General features: G+C 41.9%; 1 protein-coding gene across 1 annotated transcript; it reads left to right on the forward strand.

Moving 5' to 3' along the window:
- The first annotated feature begins 988 nt into the window (after nucleotides 1-988).
- LOC135513695 (junctophilin-1-like) lies at nucleotides 989-26,443 on the forward strand. Its single transcript, XM_064936569.1, has 6 exons — nucleotides 989-1,580; nucleotides 11,598-12,360; nucleotides 23,522-23,640; nucleotides 24,962-25,650; nucleotides 25,831-25,927; nucleotides 26,145-26,443. The coding sequence occupies exons 1-5, from the start codon at nucleotides 1,202-1,204 to the stop codon at nucleotides 25,909-25,911; spliced, it is 2,031 nt and encodes a 676-aa protein (XP_064792641.1). The 5' UTR covers nucleotides 989-1,201; the 3' UTR covers nucleotides 25,912-25,927; nucleotides 26,145-26,443.
- Nucleotides 26,444-26,452: the final 9 nt, after the last annotated feature.

Genomic DNA, 26,452 nt, shown 5'->3' on the forward strand with positions numbered 1-26,452 from the left:
CAATTGGGGATGAGGCATTATATTGAAGATCTACTGTGTTTGCAATGCAGATTAACAATGTGTTCACTGACACCCAGTGGTGAGACCTGCCTGTTGCCACATCCTTCCTATATAGGCTACAAACTCCAAACTCCCAAAACTTTTAGAGCCAACATGATCAAAAACTATAGCAGGTTTTGTAACCTATTCATTATGTATTTGAGATTTTCAAAAATAATGACTTCTTCTGACCAAAAAACATTAGTCCAACACCCATCAATGTCCTGATTCATGTATAACGCTGCAGGATTAGCAGTGCTCAGTAGATGTCACTATTGCCTTGTAATCAGTCAGTAAATTAGTTTTATCTTAATTTGATCACAGTTGTCACAGAGAATTTGTAGAGAAATGCAAATTCAAAACAGCTTCTAAATGTCAGACTTGACTTGCCCTTACAAAAAATTTATTAACTACTACAAAAATGTTAATTAATTATAATCCACATAATTCACATTTACTGTTTCCTGCTGTGAGAAGCAGGGTCAAATTAAGATTTAGCTACTAATTTATGTTTGCTACCACCACCACTGGCCAGTTCAATGTCTTTTATCTGACTGTTGAGATTCATATAATCATCTTGTCATTTATCAACAGTAAATCAACACTGATTTCACAGGTAAACTGAATTCTTAGGGGGTCTATAACCACAGAACTAGAATGAAGGATTCTACGTCTAAATCTAACAGCTACATTTTCAGAAAGGCTCAATTAAAATCAGGGGCGATTTTGCGGATTTTGACAATGAATTATAATTAATCAATCAATTAATGGATGAACAGGTTAATCTCGAATGGTTGATCTAGAACTACAGATAAACTCTCTCTCTGTGAGAAAGAGAGAGAGAGCGAGAGAGAGAGAGAGCGAGAGAGAGAGAGCGAGCGAGCGAGAGAGAGAGTATCATAAAATAAACCAGGAGCTATTCTGGCAGCGGTAGTGGTGCTCTCTCTCCCTCCCACGTACCGCTTTAGCCGACAACCACAAATCCACACAGTGACAATCATTCATCTCGGCTTGGAACAACAACACCTCAGTGCGACCAAAGAATCCACCGGACTCTCACTTCAGCGCTCCTACTTTTCTTAGAAAATCCGCTCTGGACTCGCAAGCGACAGCACAATATTGGGCAGCTACCGCGACTCGTTCTTCTCCCCTCATCATCTGAATGACGGGCGGACGGTTCGACTTTGACGATGGTGGCACATATTGCGGTGGCTGGGAGGATGGGAAAGCCCATGGGCATGGCGTCTGTACCGGGCCCAAGGGCCAAGGCGAATACTCCGGGTCCTGGAACAATGGTTTCGAGGTAGTGGGGGTTTACACCTGGCCCAGTGGAAACGTGTATCAGGGTTACTGGGCACAGGGGAAACGACACGGACTCGGTGTGGAATCGAAGGGAAGATGGATTTATCGTGGCGAATGGACTCATGGATTGAAAGGTCGATACGGGGTCCGGCAAAGTCTCCACACGCCTGCCAGGTACGACGGGACGTGGAGTAATGGTCTGCAAGATGGATATGGAGTTGAAACGTATGGTGATGGAGGTAAGAGTGCCAGTAACAGTTTGTGGTTAGTAGATGTATTGCCGTTTGAAAGAGCAGTCTCGCTTTTTACAGTGTAGCAGGGGGCACAAATGTTGTTGAGCAATTCAGTTGTATCAAAGTTTGATAAGAGTAAAGAAGCCTGCCTGAACTATGTGCCAGTGCCACACCACTGTGCTCTATTGATATAAACTGGACTGGTCAGTCAGCACTGAGCTCTCCCATAGAGGTCATGGCTAAAAATAGAAACATCACTCAGCCACACTTGAAAATCAAAGTGCTTTTTAACCAGCACATACCTATTGCATTGATCTTTGTTCATTTGTTGAAATATGGTAATTGAGTGTACAGTAGTTTCTATAGAAAGTCGTTTTAGAGTATATCAAAAATAAAGATTCAAAGATTGTGTTTGAGACAGAAATGGTGATGAAGTTGTAATGTCAGGGCACACAACCATAGTCATACACGCACAGTTGCATTTAACTTGTAGGTTATATCTATTCCAGAGAGAAGAATCCATGTTTTGGTGACTCAGCATTAATTGATAGGCTTTTATATATTGATTAATACAGGGGAAAGCAAGAATGGATTGTAGAAAATTCAATAGATGTTAATAGATCAGTAATAAACACACCACAATATCTTATTTCACATGAAGTGTGACATCAATAGATACTGTGGCATAATAAACACATATCAAAATAATTTGATTTGCCAAAGATAATGTGGACATTGATTGCAGTCTGAGGGCTGGATTTGCAAAAGATAAAGTGAACATTCATTTCAGTCTGAGGGCCAGAGCCAACAAAATCTTAGCAAACTTCATTAGCCAGTTCCCCCTGGGCAAGCTTGGCTTCTAGAGCTTTCTTTTGTGCTTGGGTCGAGTACTCTGATATCTGTCACTCACTGGTTCAATTTGTAAAGAGAAAAATTCACAGTTCCTATCAGTCTGAAGCTGCAAGAGGTACCTGCAGGGGCATCATTTCAGCTAAACCTTACTGCATTTCGACACAATTTAAAAACGTTCAAATTCAATTTGAAGAACAGCAAAAACAAGCAAAATTGTCTCCAGCCATTATCACCTTGTTGTTGTAGCTTCATTCATCTCAGTCAATGGGGGACTTAACATTCTACAAATACAACTCATACAAGAATTAGCTGCTACGCACTAGCTCAGCACCAGGATTAAAACTCTAGTTTAGTTTCATGTCAAGTCAAACAACAGTTGCCCAGCCAAAGCCATCTACTACAGCTATCTTTACCTCTGCACCAGTGGCGGTCGGTGCCTTTTAAGATGAGGGAGGACACTTTTTTTCATGAACATGGCCTTATTTCTATTAGAGAATTCCATTCACCCAGTTCATTGTAACAGCGACAGATTTAGGCTACTACGATACTAGAATTGTCCCTATTCCCATTATGAGGTTGCTACAACCTAGCCTATGAATTATTATTTTTTTCTTCTAAGGGGTGAATCAGCTTAATATTGCGGAAAGATTGTTGCTTCCATCAATGTAATTGTCTGCATCATTTCCAATCCCCTATATATATATTTGATAAATATATATATCCATATACATACACATATGCATACATATACACCTACAGTGGGGAGAACAAGTATTTGATACACTGACGATTTTGCAGGTTTTCCTACTTACAAAGCATGTAGAGGTCTGTTATTTTTATCATATGTACACTTCAACTGTGAGAGACGGGAATCTAAAACAAAAATCCAGAAAATCACATTGTATGATTTTTAAGTAATTCATTTGCATTTTATTGTATGACATAAGTATTTGATCACCTACCAACCAGTAAGAATTCCGGCTCTCACAGACCAGTTAGTTTTTCTTTAAGAAGCCCTCCTGTTCTCCACTCATTACCTGTATTAACTGCACCTGTTTGAACTTGTTACCTGTATAAAAGATACCTGTCCACACACTCAATCAAACAGACTCCAACCTCTCCACAATGGCCAAGACCAGAGTGCTGTGTAAGGACATCAGGGATAAAATTGTAGACCTGCACAAGGCTGGGATGGGCTACAGGACAATAGGCAAGCAGCTTGGTGAGAAGGCAACAACTGTTGGCACAATTATTAGAAAATGGAAGAAGAATCACCCTCGGTCTGGGGCTCTGTGCAAGATCTCACCTCGTGGGGCATCAAAGATCATGGGGAAGGTGAGGGATCAGCCCAGAACTACACGGCAGGACCTGGTCAATGACCTGAAGAGAGCTGGTACCACAGTCTCAAAGAAAACCATTAGTAACACACTATGCCATCATGGATTAAAATCCTGCAGCGCACGCAAGGTCCCCCTGCTCAAGCCAGCGCATGTCCAGGCCCATCTGAAGTTTGCCAATGACCATCTGGATGATCCAGAGGAGGAATGGGAGAAGGTCATGTGGTCTGATGAGACAAAAATAGAGCTTTTTGGTCTAAACTCCACTCGCCGTGTTTGGAGGAAGAAGAAGGATGAGTACAACCCCAAGAACACCATCCCAACCGTGAATCATGGAGGTGGAAACATCATTCTTTGGGGATGCTCTTCTGCAAATCGGACAGGATGCACCGAAGGAGGATGGATGGGGCTATGTATCGCGAGATCTTGGCCAACAACCTCCTTCCCTCAGTAAGAGCATTGAAGATGAGTCGTGGCTGGGTCTTCCAGCATGACAACGACCTGAAACACACAGCCAGGGCAACTAAGGAGTGGCTCCGTAAGAAGCATCTCAAGGTCGTGGAGTGGCCTAGCCAGTCTCCAGACATGAACCCAATAGAACATTTTTGGAGGGAGCTGAAAGTCCGTATTGCCCAGCGACAGCCCTGAAACCTGAAGGATCTGGAGAAGGTCTGTATGGAGGAGTGGACCAAAATCCCTGCTGCAGTGTGTGCAAACCTGGTCAAGAACTGCATGAAACGTATGATCTCTGTAATTGCAAACAAAGGTTTCTGTACCAAATATTAAATTCTGCTTTTCTGATGTATCAAATACTTATGTCATGCAATAAAATGCAAATGAATTACTTAAAATCATACAATGTGATTTTCTGGATTTTTGTTTTAGATTCCGTCTCTCACAGTTGAAGTGTAACTATGATAAAACATTACAGACCTCTACATGCTTTGAAAGTAGGAAACCCTGCAAAATCGACAGTGTATCAAATACTTGTTCTCCCCACTGTATATACATACACATACCTATATTGATATACATACTTTTTAAAGAATATACCTTTAAAATCCCCGCAAACCCTACCACCCTTCCCCCAATTGGAGTCTACTAATAAACACTTAGGCTTCTACCTTCAGTTTATACATCTTATACACATTTTACAGACACAACCTATTTTACAATAGTTATATTTTGTTTGTTTTTAGTCCTTCCTCTATTTCCATCCAGTTTAATTTCTATTTGTAACTGTGCTATTTTGAAACATTTCTGAACCTATATACATTTTACAGACCCCGTATGCTTTACATTGGTTATCTTGTTATTAGTCCCACCCTTCAGCTCCATTCAACCACTCCCATCTATCTCTCAACATCATCCATTTTGGATTTCTATTTGCCATATATATTTTAACTGTACTGTGATGCTTCACAAAAGTACTGAACATTTCTATTCTCATAACTTCTATAGATTGTAAATTAAAAACGTATTTTTTTGCTAAAATAATTACATTATTGATTGATTATGGCTTTTCAAATCACACCGTATTGCTATCTGCAGCGTTAGTTCTAGGCAAATGCTGCAATTCTTCAGCCTTTCCTGGACCTGTGACCAAAAACGAGCTACATATGGACAATACCAAAATAAATGATCTAATGACTCTGCCTCCTCACAGCAAAATCTGCAGAGCTGGGAAGATTGTATCCCCCATATATAACATTCTATTGGTTGCTAGAATTTTGTAAAATCATTTAAATTTAACATTTTGATGTTTTTTGGTTGTTTTGCATATCATTTCATAAACCATGTGCCATGGAATGGGTACATCGAAAATCTCTTCCCAACAATTTATATGGCACAGCTGTTTTTAGGTCCTTAATTAAATGAAATTGGTATATGTTTTGTATTTATCACACTTTTATTTAACCATTTATGTTCTTTAATACAGGGCAGACATACAAGTTCCTTACTTTTTTCCCCTTCGACTTGCCTCTTCCATTTTTGTGGTAATGCTGCAATTAATTGGTTGTAACTTTAGGTAGAGCAGACCCACCACAGACGGATGCTGGCACTAAGACCGCACTCAACCAACTCTATAAGGCCAAAAGCAAACAAGAAAATGCCCATCCAGAAGCGGCGCTCCTAGTGGCCGGGGATTTTAATGCAGGCAAACTTATATTCATTTTACCTAATTTCTACCAGCATGTCATATCTGCAATCAGAGGGAAAAAATAGATAGATAGACCACCTTTACTCCACACACAGAGATGCATACAAAGTTCTCCCCCGCCCTCCATTTGTCAAATCTGACAATAATTATATCCTCCTGATATAATGCAGGGAAACTTAAATCAGTTTTACCTCGTTTCTACCAGCATATTAAATGTGCAACCAGAGGTTAAAAAAGTCTAGACCACCTTTACTCCACACACAGAGATGCGTGCAAAGCTCTCCCTTGACCTCCATATGGCAAATCTGACCATAATTCGTAGTATCCTTCTGATTTCTGCTTACAAGCAAAAACTAAAGCAGGAAGTACCTGTGACTCGCTCAACACGGAAGTTGTCAGAAGAAGGGGATGCTACGCTACAGGAATGTTTTGCTAGCACAGACTGGAATATGTTCCGGGAGTGATCCAATGGCATTGAGGAGTATACCACCTCAGTCATTGGCTTCATCAATAAGTGCATCAACGACATCATCTCCACATTGACCGTACGTACATATCCCAACCAGAAGCCATGGATTACAGGTAACATCCGCATCCAGCTAAAAGTTAGCACTGCCACTTTCAAGGAGCGGGACTCTAATCCAGACGCTTATAAGAAATCCTGCTCTGCTCTCAGACGAACCATTAAACAAGCAAAGCGTCAATACAGGATTAAGATTGAATCCTACTACACCGGTTGATTCTACACCCAAGTTGTTCTGGACGACTGTGTGATAACGCTCTCGGTAGCCTATGTGAGCAAGACCTTTACAGGTCAACATTCACAAAGCCGCGGAGCCAGATGGATTAGCAGGACCAGGACGTGTACTCAAAGCATGCACAGACCAACTAGCAAGTGTCTTCACTGACATGTTCAACTTCTCTCTGACCAAGTCTGTAATACTTACATGTTTCAAGCAGACCAACATAGTCCCTGTGCCCAAGGAAGCAAAGGTAACCTGTTTAAATGATTACCGCCCCGTAGCACTCACGTCGGTAGCCATGAAGAGCTTTGAAAGGCTGGTCATCAACATCAACAGCATCTTCCCGGATACCCTAGACCCACTCCAATTCACATACTGCCCCAACAGATCCACAGATGATGCAATCTCAATCGCACTCCACACTAACTTTTCCCACCTGGACAAAAGAAACACCTATGTCAGAATACTGTTCATTGACTACAGCTCAGCGTTAAACACCATAGTGCCAACGAAGCTCATCACTAAGCTAAGGACTCTGGGACTAAACACCTCCCCCTGCAACTGGACCCTGGACTTCCTGATGGGCCATCCCCAGGTAGTAAGGGTACGCAACAACGCATCTGCCACGCTGATCCTCAAAACTGGAGCCCCTCAGGGGTGTGTACTTAGTCTCCTCCTATACTCCCTGTTAACCCATGACTGTGTGGCAAACACGACTCCAACACAAGCATTAAGTTTGCTGACGACACAACAGTGGTAGGCCTGATCACCGACAACGATGAGACAGCCTATAGGGAGGAGGTCAGAGACCTGGCAGTGTAGTGCCAGGACAACAACCTCTCCCTCAATGTGACCAAGACAAAGGAGCTGACCGTGGACTACAGGAAAAGGCGACCTGTACAGGCCCCCATTAACGTCGATGGGGTTGTAGTGGAGCGGGTCTAGAGTTTCAAGTTCCTTGGTGTCCACATCACCAGCTATCATGGTCCAAACACACCAAGACAATCATGAAGAGGGCACGACAACAACTTGTCCCCTTCAGGAGACATGGCATGGGTCCCCAGATCCTCAAAAAGTTATACAGCTGCACTATTGAGAGCATGGTTGCATCACTGCCTGTTATGGCAACTTCTTAGCATCTGACTGTAAGGCGCTACAGAGTGTGTATGGCCCAGTACATCACTGAGGCCAAGCTTCCTGCCATCCAGGACCTATATAATAGGCGGTAGCAGAGGAAAGCCCAAAAATTTGTCAGAGACTCCAGTCACCCAAGTCATAAACTGTTCTCTCTGCTACCGCACGGCAAACGGTACCGGAGCACAAAGTCTAGGACCATAAAACTGCTGAACAATTAATAAAATGGCCACCGGACTATTTACATTGACACCCCCCCTTCCATTTGTTTTGTACACTGCTGCTACTCGCTGTTTATTATCTATGCAGTCACTTCATCCCTACCTACATGTACAAATTACCTCGACTAACCTGTACCCCCGCACATTGACTCGGTACCGGTACGCCCTGTATATAGCCTCGTTATTGTTATTTTATTGTGTTACTCTTTATTATGTTTTACTTTAGTTTATTTGGTAAATATTTTCTTAACTCTTCTTGAACTGCACTGTTGGTTCAGGGCTTGTAAGTAAGCATTTCACGGTAAGGTCTACACTTGTTGTATTCGGCACATGTGACAAATAAGGTTTGATTTGATTTGATTTAACGCATTAGTAAACCCGCTACCATCATGCAGTAACATTACAGTGTACAGTCAGTAAGCACTTTAGCACTTACACTGGCGGGCCCCAGTGGCAATAAATCAAACCAAAAGCTTACCTTGACTTGGAGGAGTTCCAGTGTTGTGTTGTATAGCCATATTCAGCTAGCTAACATAGCATCCCTCTGTTTGAGCAGGGTGTTTGAGTAAGCTAAACTAGTAAGTGATACTGAAAGTGAAATGACGAAATCGCTCTCTCTCTCTCTTGCCTCTATTTCACCTTGGAAGAAATTCATTTGTTAAAAACTCTTCTAACTATTTTCTTTCTCTCTGAGTCAAATCAAATTTTATTTGTCACATACACGTGTTTAGCAGATGTTATTGCGGGTGTAGGGACTACTCACCACATTTTATGCACTGCAGTCCTAGCTAGCTGTAGCTTATGCTTTCAGTACTATATTCATTCTCTGATCCTTTGATTGGGTGGACACCATGTCAGTTTATGCTGCCAGAGCTCTGATAGATTGTTGGACGTCCTCCGGAAGTTGTCATAATTACTGTGTAAGTCTATGGAAGGGGGTGAGAACCATGAGACTCCTAGGTTTTGTATTTTTAGTCAATGTACCCAGAGGAGGATGGAAGCTAGCTGTCCTCCAGCTACACCATGGTGCTAGCCTACGGAGTGCTGTTGAGGCTACCAAAGACCATTGTAAAACAGTGTGTTTTAATCAATTATTTGGTGACGTGAATAACTTTAGTATAGTTTTATCTAAAAATGATACCTTTTTAAATGTTTTACAATTTTTATGAAATTCATTGAGGAGGTTGGGCCTCCCCATCTCCACTGCTCTGCACTGTTTTAAGAAAAAGTTGCGCTGTTCACTGCAGCTGCATTGATGTGCTTTCCAGCTTTCCCTCCAGCTCCCAGGCATATGCATGGTCCTAAAGTCAGCTCGCTAATACTGCTAAACTGCATTAGCCTTTTAATTGGGATTGGAATGATTTTATTAGCCTAATTTAAATGGTTGGTGTTGAGCTAGAGTCTGACTGCCATACCCAATTGACGCCCCTGGGTACCTGAGTCAGCATAGAATCAGTCAGCTTAGGAATCTGTGGGACAGTGGGAGTGTCACTCAACGAAATATAAATACTAGTCACTGACAAAAAAGTGGCATAATCTATCCTCCTAATGTGTTCAGAGTGATTTTGTTCTGTAACCTAATTGTGTTTAGACTGATTCATTTCACATAGCAAGACAGATGGAGTTAAGTTTGGCATGACCAACAATCTTCCCAATGTCTCAAGTTACTTCCATATTTTAAAATAGTACATTATTCTCTGTGGAAGCTATGATGGACAGAGTGGCATATCGCCTTGAGTGCACACCAGAATGCAGTATGCATTTACAAATGTAGACCTCCCTTTAGTCGCTGAAACGGCGGGAAGGCTTGAGATATCACAATTATGGTGGAAAGTCTATTTTGCACTTCCACCTTCAAGCAAATATCTGAATGCCAAAAATACAGTTGGAGTGTCAACTGAGACTGTGAGGATGTCAAGTTAGTTAGTGTTATGGTGGTGGGATCAGCGTTACTGTTAGTGTGACAGAGTTGTTTTACTTCCACCTGAGCGATGTTTGAAATGAGTGACTTCTGCCGAACTGCAGTTCTTCCAATGGATCCTGTGTGCAGGAGGCATAAGGAGTGCCAAATCAACCCCTAGATCCCTATGCATTTGTGGACATCGCAGAGGATTTAACAGGTGTAAGCTATATGCTAATAGCTCAAACTTGCCCTCTGATAGGCTAGGTGGAAGTTTCACTACATTGCTTCAATACCAATAAAATGGTATTAGATCTCCACTAATACATAGGGCATAGGGCCTAGTGGTTGATTTGGGATTGGGTGTAGAATAAGTAGCCTACACTTCCCAGTCCCTCCTGACCTCCATGCCACGACCTGTTGCAGGACAGGTTGTTACCGTGGATGGGAGCGCATCTTACGAAATATTTTAAGGCTAACATATTTGGACAACTGCACTTGTTGTAACCTCAATAGGCCCTATCTAATCATGGATAAGGGCACTACATAGTAATGGCTTCATTCTTGCCAGCTTTCCCTAACCTAAACAAACAGTGCAACACACCACTGGTACATAACTTAAATGATATACCAGTGGTACCCTATGCTTGCCTAGTATGTCTACTGCCATAAAGGCCATGTCTAGACTTGACAGTTCATGCAGCTTTAGTATTCTGATCATGGAATTCCAAATATGTCATGCATCTACACCACAGTGTGTCTGGATTCCCTTTTCCTGCTCTATATTCAAATGCCAGTATGCATTCTACAAACGGTGGAATAGGCTAAATATGATAATAACACATCAACAACCTCTGTAGCTAGCCAGCAAGCTAGCAAGCAATGCTAAAGTGATTGCAAATGGGTTAGCATAACTCTAGCCAAACATTTTTTTTCTTCTAAATATTATTTAGCTGGCTAGACGGTAGACCACTCTGGTAGGCCTACATTATGATCAAATAACCACAGTAGCCTACTTTGCCACTGTTAAAGCTGCAACTTAAAGCATGTACAGCCTCAGTGTTCACAGTAAATGCCCACAACGGAAGTTGGACAGAACATTCAAGTTTGAGCTCAGCAGACCTTAAATTTGGTCAGTGCCAAAAAGACATTGAGGGAACATTGGTCTGGACCCATCTTTTCAATGCGATCTTCGTATTTTGATAGCAGAAATCACATGTAAATGCCAAGTGTAGAAACGACTAAAGACTGCCTGGTTTGGCATAACGCCAAGAGTATATTAATAGCAAATGATGAAGTGATAGTAAATCATGATACAAACAAATACTGAAATATGAATCTCATCATAGACATGGTATCTTGTATGTGGTTTGGAAACACAGCTCTGTCTGATTGACAGGAGAATCACAGTATCTGGGTAAAATTAGGTATTGGATGTGATTTTAATCCATTCAATGGAAAGGTCCAATTGTAACAGTGATATTATGGACTTGTAGATATGTTTTCCACTTCAATTCCTTGAATTGACATTGGGCCAGTGTAAATAGATTTTCTCATCAACTCTAATATTAAAATGTTTTACACCAAGTGATTATTCTGTGATCATGACAAAAATGTTGTTCATGATTTTCTTAACGTTTGTATTCATTCTTGACATTTTTTGTTATCCTAACAGGTACATACCAGGGGCAATGGACAGGAGGAATGCGACACGGATACGGTGTGAGACAAAGTGTGCCTTACGGGATGGCTACGGTTATTCGTTCCCCTCTCCGAACCTCGATGGCCTCGCTTCGCAGCGAACAGAGCAATGGCACCGTCCTCCATGCCAACCTTGACCTGTCAGACAGCCCAGCCGGCATTAGAGGAGGCTTTGTTCTCAACTTCCACAGTGAAGGCGAAGGTGAGAAGAAAAAGGGCCTGTTTCGTAGAGGGTCCCTGTTCGGAAGCCTCAGAAACCTCCGAAAGTCAGACTCCAGGTCGTCCATATCGAGCAAACGCAGCTCTGCCCCCAGTGATGCCGCCAGCTCCATCAGCCGAATCAGCTCCAGTGATGCCAACTCCACCATCAGCTTCGGAGATGGAGTTGATGAGTACATGCCCCTGGAGGACAATGTAGATGCCACCACCACAGAGTCCTACATGGGGGAGTGGAAGAATGACAAGCGGAACGGCTTTGGTGTCAGCGAGCGCACCAACGGGATGAAGTATGAGGGTGAGTGGATGAACAACAAACGCCATGGCTACGGATGCACAATGTTCCCAGACGGCATCAAAGAAGAGGGGAAGTATAAAAACAATGTGTTGGCGCGAGGCATCAAGAAGCAGCTCATTCCTCTCAAAAACACCAAAACTAAACAGAAAGTGGATCGGGCTGTGGAAGGAGCCATACGGGCAGCAGCTATTGCCAGAACAAAAGTAGAAATAGCCACATCAAGGTAATTAGTTTCTCAATGTGTATGGATGGTTGCATCCAAATTGACACCCTATTTCCTATACTGCTCTACCAAGCAAAAAGGCAGTAACTGCTCATTTGGTCGAAAATTAGTTAGTCATTTTTGCTACATTAAATACATGCTTAATCATGTGGAAAAGTATCCTGCCTCTATTGTTTTGTGTTTTGGAGAAAATGGGGGTAATGTTAGCAGTAACTACATAAAGTTACTGTAAAACCAAGGTAAATAGAAGCCATTTTTCTCAGTTCCACGCTATGCGCAGTTACTGCCTTTTTGCTTGGTAGGGCAGTATATGGTTGACAACTTTTGACTAGAGCCTTGTTGGCCCTGGTCAAAAGTTGTGCACTATATGGGGAAGGTTATTGCTATCTGGGATTCTTGGGACATACTTACCTTAAACCCTAACCATAACCCTTCCCTAACCTTAATCCTTACCTTAACCGTTTTAAATGTCAACTTCAGTGGGATGAAGGCAGAGTTGGGACATCCCAAGAATTCCTTTCAGACTTTTCCATATGGGGAATTGGGTGCCATTTTGGACACCAATGTTGTGGTGTTGTTGGTGGTAAATAATCCAAAAACCCTACTGCTGCATGGGTTTCCAGGTTAGGTCTGCTGATTGGGTTAAGTTGAATGGCTGACAGGTTGGAATTCTCAATGAGGGGTCAGGTTTTTATTGGTGTCACCTCATCCTACCTCTCCCATCTCTCTCCAACATTCTCCAACTCTTTTTTCTCACCCACTCTCTCTCTGCCTCTCTCTCACTCACACACACTAGAACCTAATTGTGTTTAGACTGATTAATTTCACGTAGCAAGACAGATGGAGTTATGTTTGGCTTGACCAACAAACTTCCAGATCAGATCTGCTGATTGGGTTCAATTTAACCCGATCAGCCAAATAATACACAAAATAATAACATTGGTCAGGAGCCCGTAAAACGGCCGCCAATCCTCCAGCGCCATTGTTTGCCCAATTACGCGCTGGTGGGGATATTTAAAACAACCCGAAAGCTGGTCTTTGCGATAACGCGGTTGGTTATGGCATAGATTATGACAAAGGAAGCGCAGCCTATCCAGCCGTGAGGCACAATGCCCATATGCACATAGAACAAGAGATATGTGCTTTGTGTGCTTGTAAACCTCGTATTTAGAAACATAAAAAAAACGAATGTTTTTTTCCCATTTCGTTGTATTTGATTAAAAACCAAGCATAGCCTATCCTAGCTGTTTTTGTCATCCCCAATGCATTCGCCAAGTTGTCAAGACTATCGACAAATGGTTTGGTTTATGAGACCACTGAAATTAATTTTAACCGCAAAAGTTTTATAAAAAGCTTGGCAGCAGCAAAACAGTGAGCAATGAACCCCTTTTTATCCATGTAGACTATTACATTTTTTGGGATGTACGTTAAAAAAAATCCATGTAGGCTATATGCCTATTATGGTATATTTTGGTATCTTTCTTATCATGGCCATGCGTTAGACAAGTAGCCTATTTATAAAAGGTTACTAAATGGTCTACTCTTGAGGCTTTTGCCGATATGCTTTTGCATTATTCACATTTCACATAGACCTGCCTGCAGTGCATACTCCATTCTGCTTGTAGCCATCCCCATTTCTAAAGACGCGCTCCTCCAAACATAAGCAAATACATTTTGTCAGTCCTATAACGCCATATAATCGGTAGGCCTAGGCTAGATCTTGCTTATTGAGAATGTGCCTCACACGTACAATTGAATTTACTGGAGCCTAGTATTTTTTTTTATTTGAGAAGTGCGATGTGTAAAGGCCCATACTGGTTGAAGCCAATTACAACAATGTTTGTTGACTGTTAACTAGGGATGACCCCAATTAGTTGACTAGTCGATTGTTTGGTTGTTAGGCTGTTGGTTGACCGAGAGTGTTTTAGTTGAGCACTAACAAATATATATACACTAATCAGGTCACTTACATACATATATATATGTATATATATATATCCCATCTCAGTGAACTAATAATTTCGGAGGCCTAGACTAAAGTCAAATGTATCCTTTATTCGAAAATGTGGTCGAAGGCTTTGCATGGAGGCATGCAGAGGCCAAATCGAACCCTGTACTGCACCGCCATGCGCCTCCCAGATGTTGTAACAATGCAGAGGGCTCTGTATAGCTCAGTATTGATATGATTGGTTGACGGTAGGTGGGGGCGCTACATCCTATATAAACACAAACGCACTTTCTTGACAACACCTCTGCACGTTCTGCGAAGCGCAAGAAGTATGAATGCCCTGACTTTTGCTGACCCCATTCTTGCCCTGACTTTTGCTGACTCCATTCTTGCCCAGGCTTTTGCTGACTCCATTCTTGCCCTGACTTTTGCTGACTCCATTCTTGCCCTGAATTCTGCTGAGGCCATATCACCGTAAATGCTGCATGGCCAATGGTCGTGTTGACCATTCGCCCAGACGCAAAATGCACTTCTCTCTCCAGAAAGCGCTCTCTCTTGCCATTTTGTGCACATTCATTATTTCATAACTTCATTGTGTGAATTGCTTGCGTTTGATTGTTAGTGTATATCAATTTTCCATTACATATATCACCAGTAGTACATTTACCGTTAATTCCTATCATTTCTAATCTACAAGGTTTGTTACTTTGGTTACGGTCATTTATTTTAATACATTCAATATTATTATTCAAATCTTCCTGTTCTCATTGTCGAAGTGGACACATTGTTTGCAGTGCGCACAAACTATGCTACACTTGTGAGAAACAAGTTTTTGTTTATTTAATTCCATTTACGAGTTCTGTCAATTTAGTAATTGTCTTTTGTGTGGAGCGCTCCTGTCAATGTTGAGTAAGGAAGCGCAAGCATCGAAGTAGGCCTATAGGCTACCTGGTCTGCGCGCAAATATAGGCATATAAATTTGCCCATTTGGATATCTGATATTATTTCCGATTGGCTTAACGCACCACCACTAATGACCTGTGGAGCCAAAGTAATGTAATGTTTTCTTCACCTCAAATAGCAAGCAAACAAAGTCCGTTTTGTATGTATTTAAAAATCTTTCCAGCGCTATCCCTCGATAACCACTCAGCATGAAAGGGGAAAATGTCATGCTCTGATCCAGTGGAAACGTCATAGAATAGGCTTCTTATCAGTGCTTGACTTGGACTAAAATAGGTTCCGGTACTCATTTTGGGTGCTGGTACTGTTTATATTTATTTAGGTGCAGGAGCTCCACAATACTTTTGAGCTAATATTCTATCAGAGGGAAAGGGCCCCAGCCGAATTGGAGTTGATGACAACGCAAAAGTATTCGATAACCTACATAACTTGAGGGAAACCACATGCCGTATTTAGCCATGGAACACCTTGAGTGGCCAGCCCTACACCTACAACTTGTTTATTCACCAAAACCCAGGCCTTTAGAGCTACCGCTAACTATTGCTCTCATTATAATGGCTGTGAACATAGCACAAATATTTCTGACACCCCTCCGGACCTATAGCACTACTGCCAGCGCTTAGATTTACCATTGCATTAGGTTTGTTAAAATAGAGCCCATGTCTAAAAAGTCGTCATGACATGCCGTGGACTTGGAATTATTCCAAATTAAATTAAAGTTGAATTAGACATAAAGACTCACTTTGCGAGAAAACAATCATATTGTTAGTAGCCTATCTTGTCTATCACTTGGACAACAGTAAATTATGTTTTCTTTCAACGCTACATTAAACAACAACATTGATTTACTGTTTTATTGTCCTTTTATAGCATGGGGGTTGCATTATTTTCCTATAACGCACGGTATATCAACACGGTATAATTCAATTGCTAAGAAGTTCATTCTTACATGTTCTATTTTTGAGCTGCTTTTGAAAGTAAAGGTCGAATTAAAAACAGTATTGGCATTGTTGAATTCGATTTTCATAATAGCAAGCGAGGATGATGGTTTGGTTAGCTAAGCTAGCAAGTCTGGTTGGTTACCAAGGCAACTACTGTAGCTATCTAGCTAGATAGTAAGCTTAATTGCTACTTCAGTGGATGTTGTCAAATTTATACTGGCAAATTAATACATTTCTAGAGGCAAATATGTTAATTCATAGCCATGGTATAAAAGGGATAATCAACTCAGGGCTCCATGCATTCTCTGGGAAATAATACCACTCCATGGCGCAGTGGAACACACCTTCCACATTGTGCATTATTTTCCTGAAAATACATAGCCCCTCGTCTCACTGAATGCAATGCACAGAGATTAAATGATATACTACACCCACCCATATCTGTTTAAAGTATCAAAATAGAGACTTTATTGCCATATCATGCCCACCCATCCCCCCTTTCCTCATAATCTTCTTCTCTGATGAGAACCACTCATTAGCATGTTCTTTATCCTGATTTTCTGGCATCTGTATGAATTGTAATGAGGGCTCTCATATGTCACTACCACAACAACTCCTCCCATCATGAAATATAAATGTGTCAGAGGCAGAATGGCTAAAATTAAGGTTTCGGTCTTTGAAGACTGTATCTGAGTTGATACGTGTGGTAAGAGCTTTGGAAAGTGCAGACTGGGTTCGGTTTGCGTCACTTTTCCCATCATCTGGGTGGAAGCCCAGGGGAGCCAAGAAGGGAGGGAGTAGAGAGAGAGAGATGGAGAGAGAGGGGAGGGTGGAGGGGGGGGGGGGGGGTGAAGGAGGGCGAGCAGTTCCTAGACCAGACCGGACGGTGTGTACTATCTGTGCCCTGCTCACATGTGAGGCCAGCAGCCACTAGTGTGTCAGTCAGCACTGAGTTCTGACTAAATAAGGCAAGGCAGGACTTGGCTTATCAACAGTTTACAGGAATACAGCAGCAGCTGAGCTGATACATTAGCCCATCTCTGTCCCACCATCGACTATCATCTGTTGGACTAATCAGTCTATCTGGTTGGGACTAGGTGTTGGAGAGTTTATCACTCACCTTTCCTCAGAACTCTCCTTAGACTTGCTAACAAGCTTCCAGTAAAGTATCTTAAACTTTGTTTAAATCACCTTTTTTCAATGTGCCCTCGCTCACTATATTTTCTCCCCAAGCCACGTGATGTAGTATAGCCTAAGCTCACAGGCTTCAACGCTTTAAAGAAGCCCACATTAAATCGTATCATGACTCCATGATGATAATGATATGAGTATGGGATATTGGGGTAAGTTAAGCCTATTTTTACATTCAGCATCACAAAGGAAATATAGCATTCTTTCTGAAAAAGATATCTACATATATTTCAGAATGTTGTGTATACCTGGGGAAAAAAATCAGAATTCATGTAAACGTTAGTTTTGAAAACATCGTTTAAAAAAAAAAGTGATCTCTTGGCACAACTTACCCTGGGTATGGGGTTAGTTGTGCTGCGAGACAGGGTAAGTTAAGCCGCCTACACATTTCTTTAATTTAACACCAGGGCCTGGCCCATCTCATGTCCCAGAGATAATCCCTTGCATTACACCTGGGAAGAAAACACTTAAATTTGCTCAACTTACCCCAAGGCAAACATTTTGACTATATTAGCCCACACAGCTACAAGGATGCACTTTGATGCTAGGTTTAGGACCTCACATTGAAGTGTATAGAGATCCCAACTAACGTATAGAACAAACTTCAAATTATTTAAGTTGGTTTAGATACAAGCAGGGGGGGACGGACCTAAATTACTTAGGACTTTTCCCATGTGGTTTCTTCCTTCACAGACTATGAAATGATGACAGCTTCCTAAATATTTGGTCAAATTATCAATTTTGTGTATGATTTCCTAGAAACAAGGGTTTGCGCAATTTACCCCATTCTCCCTTACAACTGTTGTACTCCTCATTGTAACTATGTAAGTATTGGTACAATATAACAGAGTTCTACCATGATTCATTCAACAGCACAACGACTCTATATGCATATGAAGTTCTCATTATTCACAATGATTCACTGTCTGCGAGACTGTCAGCTGTTTACAGGCAGCAGTGCCAATTGCACATACAGTTATAAAGACTCCTCAATGCACACTAAGGTTCTGTAGTCATGTGCCCCCTACATTTGGTGAAATGCACTTTCATAGTCAATAGTTGAAAAAGAGAAGATCCACAATCTTGAAGGTTGAAAAAGCAAATGTTTCGTCTTTGTGAGCTTCATCGGTGTCAAACATGTCTGAAGTAAAACTTTAAATTATATCCACCTTAATTCAAAAAGTGAACCCCTCAAAGATGTTGAAAGGATACATTCAGTTGAAGAGACATAGTGTGAATCCTCCTGCGCTCTGTATTCAGAGGCCCTGAAGGACACTTATGCAAACAGATGTAAAACCAACTACCTCTTATTGAGCTGTTTATAAAGAAACACCATTGAACTAACCTTGAAGGTCTTGTATCACTGTACCATTGAAATAAATCATGATAAATATAAAGAAGTATATTATTGTGTTCCGTATGTCATCGCATGTAAATGGTTTGTTTTGAAAAAACATTTACTTGAGAGAAAGTGAATGCCACACATACACTACATGACCAAGACACCTGCTCTCGAACATCTTATTCCAAAATCATGGGCATTAATATGGAGATGGTCCCCCCCCCCTTGCTGCAAAAACAGCCTCCACTCTTCTGGGAAGGCTTTCCACTAGTTGTTGGAACATTGCTGTGGGGACTTGCTTCCATTCAGCCACAAGAGCATTAGTGAGGTCGGACACTGATGTTGGGCAATTAGGCCTGTCATGCTGAAACAGGAAAGGGCCTTTCGCAAACTGTTGCAATAAAATGGAAGTATAGAATCGTCTAGAATGTTATTGTATACTGCAGCATTAAGATTTCCTTTCACTGGAACTAAGGGCCCTGAACCATGAAAAACAGCCACAGACCATTATTCCTCCTCCACCAAACTTTACAGTTGGCACTATGCATTCGGGCAGGTAGCATTCTCCAGGCATCCACCAAACCCAGATTTGTCCGTCAGACTGCCAGATGGTGAAGCGTGATTCATCACTCCAGAGAACATGTTTCCACTGCTCCAGAGTTCAATAGCGGTGAGCTTTACACCACTCCAGCCGGCACTTGGCATTGTGCATGGTGACCGTAGGCTTGTGTGCGGCTGCTCTGCCATGGAAACCCATTTCATGAAATCTCCCGACGAACAGTTCTTGTGCTGACGTTGCTTCCAGAGGCAGTTTGGAACTCGGTAGTGAGTGTTGCAACCGAGGACGGACAATTTATAAACAAAAACAGCACTTGCAGTTGACCGGGGAAGCTCGAGAGGGCAGAAATTTGACGAACTGACTTGGCATCCTATGACTGTGCCACATTGAAAGTCACTTAGCTTTTCAGTACGAGCTACTCTACTGCCAATGTTTGTATAAGGAGAATGCATGGCTGTGTGCTCGATTTTATACACGTCAGCAACGGTTGTGGCTGAAATAGCCGAATCCCCTAATTTGAAGGGGTGGTCACATACTTTTGTATATATAGTGTATACAGTGCATTTGGAAAGTATTCAACCCCCTTGACTTTTTCCACATTTTGTTATGTTACAGCCTTATTGTAAAATTGACTAAATTGTTTGTATTCCCTCATCAATCTACACACAATACCCCAAATTGACAAAGCAAAAACAGGTTTTTAGAAATTGTAGTAAATGTATAAAAAAAATGAAATATCACATTTGCATAGTTATTCAGACGTTTTAGTCAGTACAGTCATGGCCAAAAGTTTTGAGAATGACACAAATATTAATTTTCACAAAGTCTGCTGCCTCAGTTTGTATGATGGCAATTTGCATATACTCCAGAATGCTATGAAGAGTGAGCAGATGAATTGCAAAGTCCCTCTTTGCCATGCAAATGAACTGAATCCCCCAAAAAGATTTAATCTGCATTTCAACACTGCCACAAAAGGACCAGCTGACATCATGTCAGTGATTATCTCATTAACACAGGTGTGAGTGTTGACGAGGACAAGGCTGGAGATCACTCTGTCATGCCGATTGAGTTCGAATAACAGACTGGAAGCTTCAAAAGGAGGGTGGTGCTTGGAATCATTGTTTTTCCTCTGTCAACCATGGTTACCTGCAAGGAAACATGTGCAGTCATCATTGCTTTGCACAAAAAGGGCTTCACAGGCATTGCTGCCAGTATGATTGCACCTAAATAATTTATCGGATCATCAAGAACTTCAAAGAGAGCGGTTCAATTATTGTGAAGAAGGCTTCAGGGCACCCAAGAAAATCCAGCAAGTGCCAGGACCGTCTCCTAAAGTTGATTCAGCTGCGGGATCGGGGCACCACCAGTAAAGAGCTTGCTCATGAATGACAGCAGGCAGGTGTGAGTGCATCTGCATGCACAATGAGGCGAAAGACTTTTGGAGGATGGCCTGGTGTCAAGAAGGGCAGCAAAGAAGCCACTTCTCTCCAGGAAAAACATCAGGGACAGACTGATATTCTGCAAAAGGTACAAGGATTGGACTGCTGAGGACTGGGGTAAAGTCATTTTCTCTGATGAATCCCCTTTCCGATTGTTTGGGGTATCCGGAAAAAAGCTTGTCTGGAGAAGACAAGGTGAGCGCTACCATCAGTCCTGTGTCATGCCAACAGTAAAGCCTCCTGAGACCATTCATGTGTAGGGTTGCTTCTAAGCCAAGGGAGTGGGCTCACTCACAATTTTGCCTAAGAACACAGCCATGAATAAAGAATGGTACCAACACATCCCCTGAGAGCAATTTATCCCAACCATCCAGGAACAGTTTGGTGACAAACAATGCCTTTTCCAGCACGATGGAGCACCTTGCCATAAGGCAAAAGTGGTAACTAAGTAGCTCGGGCAACAAAACATCAATATTTTGGGTCCATGGCCAGGAAACTCTACAGACCTTAATCCCATTGAGAACTTGTGGTCAATCCTCAAGAGTCGGGTAGAAAAACAAAACCCCACAAATCCTGACAAACTCCAAGCATTGATTATGCAAGAATGAGCTGCCATCAGTCAGGATGTGGCCCAGAAGTTAATTGACAGCATGCCAGGGCAGATTGCAGGGGTCTTGAAAAAGAAGGGTCAACACTGCAAATATTGACTCTTTGCATCAACATCATGTAATTGTCAATAAAAGCCTTTGACACTTATGAAATGCTTGTAATTATACTTCAGTATTCCATAGTAACATCTGACAAAATATCTAAAGACACTGAGGCAGCAGACTTTGTGAAAATTAATATTTGTGTCATTCTCAAAACCTTTGGCCACGACTGTACTTTGTTGAGCCACCTTTGGCAGCGATTACAGCCTAGAGCCTTTTGCGTATGACGCTACAAGCTTGGCACATCTGTATTTGGGGAGTTTCTCCTTTTCGTCTCTGCAGGCCCTCTCAAGCTCTGTCATATTGGATGGGGAGTGTTGCTGCACAGATATTTTCAGATCTCTCCAGAGATGTTCGATCGGGTTCAAGTCCGGGCTCTGGCTGGGCCACTGAAGGACATTCAGAGTCTTGTCCCGAAGCCACTCCTTGCTTTGTATTGGCTGTGTGCTTAGGGTCATTGTCTTGTTGGAAGGTGAACCTTCGCCCCAGTCTGAGGTCGTGAGCGCTCTGGAGCAGGTTTTCATCAAGGATCTCTCTGTACTTTGCTCCTTTCATCTTTCCCTCGATCCTGACTAGTCTCCCAGTCCCTGCCGCTGAAAAACATCCCACAGTATGATGCTGCCACCACCATGCTTCACCGTAGGGATGGTTCCCGGTTTTCACCAGACTTGATGCTTTGCATTCACGCCAAAGACAATCTTGTTTCTCATGCTTTGAGAGTCCTTTAGGTGCCTTTCGGCAAACACCAAGTGGGCTGTCATGTGCCTTTTACTGAGAAGTGGCTTCTGTCTGGCCGTCTGGCCACCATAAAGTCCTGATTGGTGGAGTGCTGCAGAGACGGTTGTCCTTCTTTAAGGTTCTCCCATCTCCACCGAGAAACTCTGGAGCTCTGTCAGTGACCATTGGGTTCTGAGTCACCTCCCTGACCAAGGCCCTTCTCCCTCAATTTGTCAGTTTGGCTGGACGGCCAGCTATAGGAAGAGGTGGTTCTAAACTTCTTCCATTTAAGAATGATGGAGGCCACTGTGTTCTTGTGGACCTTCAATGCTGCAGATTTTTTTTGCAAACCTTCCGCAGGTCTGTGCCTCGACACAATCCTGTCTCTGAACTCTACGGACAATTCCTTCAACCTCATGGCTTGGTTTTTGCTCTGACATGCATCGTCAACTGTGGCACCTTATATAGACAGGTGTGTGCCTTTCCAAATCATGTCCAATCAATTGAATTTACCACAGGTGGACTCCAATAAAGTTGTAGAAACATCAAGGATGATCAATGGAAACAAGATGCACCTGAGCTCATTTTTGAGTCTCATAGCAAAGGGTCTGAATACTTTTATAAATAAGGTATCTGTTTTTAATTTTTAATAGATTTACAAAAAAATCGAAAAACCTGTTTTCGCTTTGTCATAATGGGGTGTTGTCAATTTTAGAACATGGCTGTAATATAACAAGATGTGGAAGTCACTGGGTCTTAATACTTTCCGAATGCACTGTATCGAAATTGGAAAAAGAAGTTTAATCAGAAATGACAAAAATAATGGTTTTGATGAATGACAATGCTTTCTATAGAATATCACACAACGGATATGGCAAACTATTATGTTTTCAATATTCGTTTTACTGCTAAGAGTGTGAGACTATATGATAATTAAATAATTCAAGTGAATGGTTATCTACTTCTAATATTATTTAATGTTGGAAAAAGCTGTTGCTCCAACAGTATTTATTGGGAACACTGTAGAATCACTGAGCTCTCCGCCCTATAAGCTACTTAAGACAGTGTCTGTCTGGACGGGCCAGAGGCATGCAGTGCTTCTTCACCCTCTTAGATCTGCCTTCAAGTAGTATTTGAAATATTTGTTATACTTTAGCTGTGTCTGATTGGGCTTGTCTGGAGCAATGAACCCAATAGAATAGTCCCAGAAGTGCAACCCCTGGAGATCTTGCACTCTCAAACAACATGCTCAAACAAACACTCAAAGTATGTAAAAGTAAACAAATACTATTTGAACCTTGGTATGTACCCTTCCCAGTCTAACCAGCTCTTATTCTGCTTTGCATTCATACAGAACAGCTCACGCCAGGACTAAAGGCGACGCTGCTGACCAGGCCGGTCAGTCAGCCAGTCAGGACTCCGACATCGCCAGGGCAGTGGCCAGGGAACTGTCCCCCAACTTCCATCAGCCAGGTAACCCAACATACTGTACCCAACTAGGCCCCAGCATCTATCTATCTCACAGCCCCTTGTTATAATCCCCTTTGTTCAATTTCCTTTGTGTCTGGGTTGTGGGTTTCTCTTTATTTTCTGTCTGGGGCAGATGTATATGCACATTTTAAAATGCTAATCTATTTAGGGAGGAACATATAATTAGTATAATTTACCTTGGGGTCTTTTTTATGCTCAGAAAAAAATGTCATTTTTTTGGGGGGACAGGAAGTGTCACAGATTTATGAGTACAATATTTTGTATTAGAGTGAACATGTTTCTGTGGCATCGATGTATGTATACTGTACGTACATACTGTACAGCATATTCTTCTACAAATGAATCTCTTTTTTTCTGCAAGATAAGTATTTAAATATATAGATCGGTACTTTTGTCAGCCTGCTTAGTTTTATGAGAGGGTGGTTCTTCAGTGTTCGTGTTACATTTTAATGCATGTTCAGCTCCTGTATGCATGAAGGTCAGTGGTCTTATATCTTTATGCTTTTTGAGCATTCCTCTTTTTACCACATGGTCTTGCTCAGGTCTGGCCCATATAGCCTTGCTAAATCTGTGACACTTGACCTGACATCAGGATAGTGTAGATCACCGACTCCTAACAACCAGGTTCAATAGCCAGCCTGCCTGTAATCTGTAATCTATTTCATTTGAATGATGCCTTATAACGTTTTCTTAATGCCCCATAAATGTCTTAAATTATTTACCGTTGTGCTTTTTATGAACAACTGCTGAGCTTGTGGAGATGTAGTAAGTGATCTTAGCACTTGCTATTAATAGTAGAACAAATGTAATATTATGAACGATGATTCCATTTGATAACACTGCTTGCGTCAGAAAGGTGTTAACTTTGTTGGCTTGAGAGCTCGTGTCAGCTGTGTTATAGCGTTGGCCTCATCAGTGGTCAGGAGAATGTCGAGAATGCTTGGAACCTTTAATCGGTATCATAAACCAACTGGGACAGCTTTGAAACTCCATTAAGGAACAAATACTCGATATGTGAAATCATGGACACAGAAAAGGCATCCTAACCATGAGCTAACTGACAATGAATAAATGTGAATTTATCATTCACCAAAAGCAACACAAAATAATATGTAGGTGTGTGTATCTCTGTATCTCAAATTAGGATTCAGCACTAAATACTTGAGTGTTTGTTGATAGTGATATAAACACACAGCATTCATTCAAACGTTGTGATATTAGATCACTGTGTACATGCTACAAATTGACTAAGTATAGATAAAAGGACTGTATATCATGATAATAACGTCCTTCCATTTTCTAGGCCCTGATTATATAAAGCAGAGGTTCAACGAACCGATTGAACCTATTGTTCAAGAGGAGAAGAAAGAAAAGACCCCTTCAAGTAGCCCTCATTTCTACCGTAAAGGCACAACCCCAGACAACTCTCCCACCGTGAGTCCACAGTCCTCTCCCCCACCAACACCCCCGTCAACACATACCCCGGAGCCCAAGAAGAGCTTCTTCAGCAAGCTCGCCCCCAAGCCTGGGAAAGAGAACAAGACCCCTGTAGCAGAGAGCCAGCTCCCGGTCATCACAAAGGCAGTGTCTAAGACATCGTTGAAACAGGAAGTAAGACAGGAATTGCCTCAACCGAAACCGTTCAAAATGGAGGAGTCGGTCCCCGCCAGCCCTGGCAATGGACAGCTGCACACTGACACGGAGTACCACGGCTACTACGTGAAGGCAGACGTGAAGATCCCTCAAGACGAACCTGAGGACATAGATGAGCATGTTACCCCGTCCGCCCTCACCCGGATGCCACCGCCAGCAAAACCTATGGCGCAGTACAGGACACCCACCCCAAAACCTATAGCGCCAAAGTCGGTATCCAAAGAAAGCAAACCTGAATCAAGACTTAAGAAACAAGATTCGTATAAGCCAAGAAGTCTAGCAGAAACTAGGAAACAAGCCAGCTTGGAGATCACCACAGATTTCGTAGAGGAAGAATCAGTAAGTAACCAAATACTGTATGATGATGAAAATGGGAAAACTGAAGCAAAGAGAAATAAATGTGTAATTTCAGAACTGTGAAACATCAAAGGTAGTCTAATATTTTCAGTGATAATGCCTAGCTAACTTTAAAAATGCAATTTTTGAAATGTTCTCCTGTATCTCTTTTCTACTTCACAGGGTCCAAACTCAATACTGGTTGCCCTTGTAATGCTGTTGAATATTGGTCTAGCAATTATTTTTGTCCATTTTTTAACCTGACGGAATCTGAACTGAGGTAAGGATCAGCTCAATAACATCTATTCAGATGTTATAAATTGTAGAGCATTTTGATACAATAATTTATGTTCCATGACATTTTTAAATGTAACATAAAGTAAAAGAAAAGTTTACCTAAAGAGTAAATTGCAAGTTTTACATTAAATATTAAGATACAGTAAGCCTGAATGTGATTCAACATAACTATTGACCCTCCTACTGTTTTCAATCTTCAGGGAACTCATCAAAACTAGTGGCGCAGGCCCCTATCTCTACAGTTGCGTCAATGGCCTTTAAAAATGGCGCCGGTCAGGCACAGACACAGGCAAAGAAGGACTGGAAATAGAGTGAAACACCGGAGAAAGATGAGAACAGGACCATTCGGCCCAGACGCTGCCCCGTTTTGCTGGCGATGATTTGTGACGCGCTTAGGTTCTGTGAAAGCTGAAGCAAGCAGTCATTGCGAAAGCAAAAAGAAATATCTGCTGATCCAAGCTGTTACCAGTCAAGTGCATTGCCTCTCCATCTGCCCTGTCAGGAGGAA

This window comes from Oncorhynchus masou, chromosome 3 (genome assembly GCF_036934945.1).
Source record: "Oncorhynchus masou masou isolate Uvic2021 chromosome 3, UVic_Omas_1.1, whole genome shotgun sequence".
Classification (NCBI taxonomy): domain Eukaryota; kingdom Metazoa; phylum Chordata; class Actinopteri; order Salmoniformes; family Salmonidae; genus Oncorhynchus; species Oncorhynchus masou.

Coding starts and splice junctions, on each gene's coding strand:
- LOC135513695 (XM_064936569.1), top strand. CDS start 1,202: ATGACGGGCGGACGGTTCGACTTTGACGATGGTGGCACATATTGCGGT. Junction 1,581..11,597: donor TGAAACGTATGGTGATGGAG/GTAAGAGTGCCA, acceptor TTATCCTAACAG/GTACATACCAGGGGCAATGG. Junction 12,361..23,521: donor GTAGAAATAGCCACATCAAG/GTAATTAGTTTC, acceptor GCATTCATACAG/AACAGCTCACGCCAGGACTA.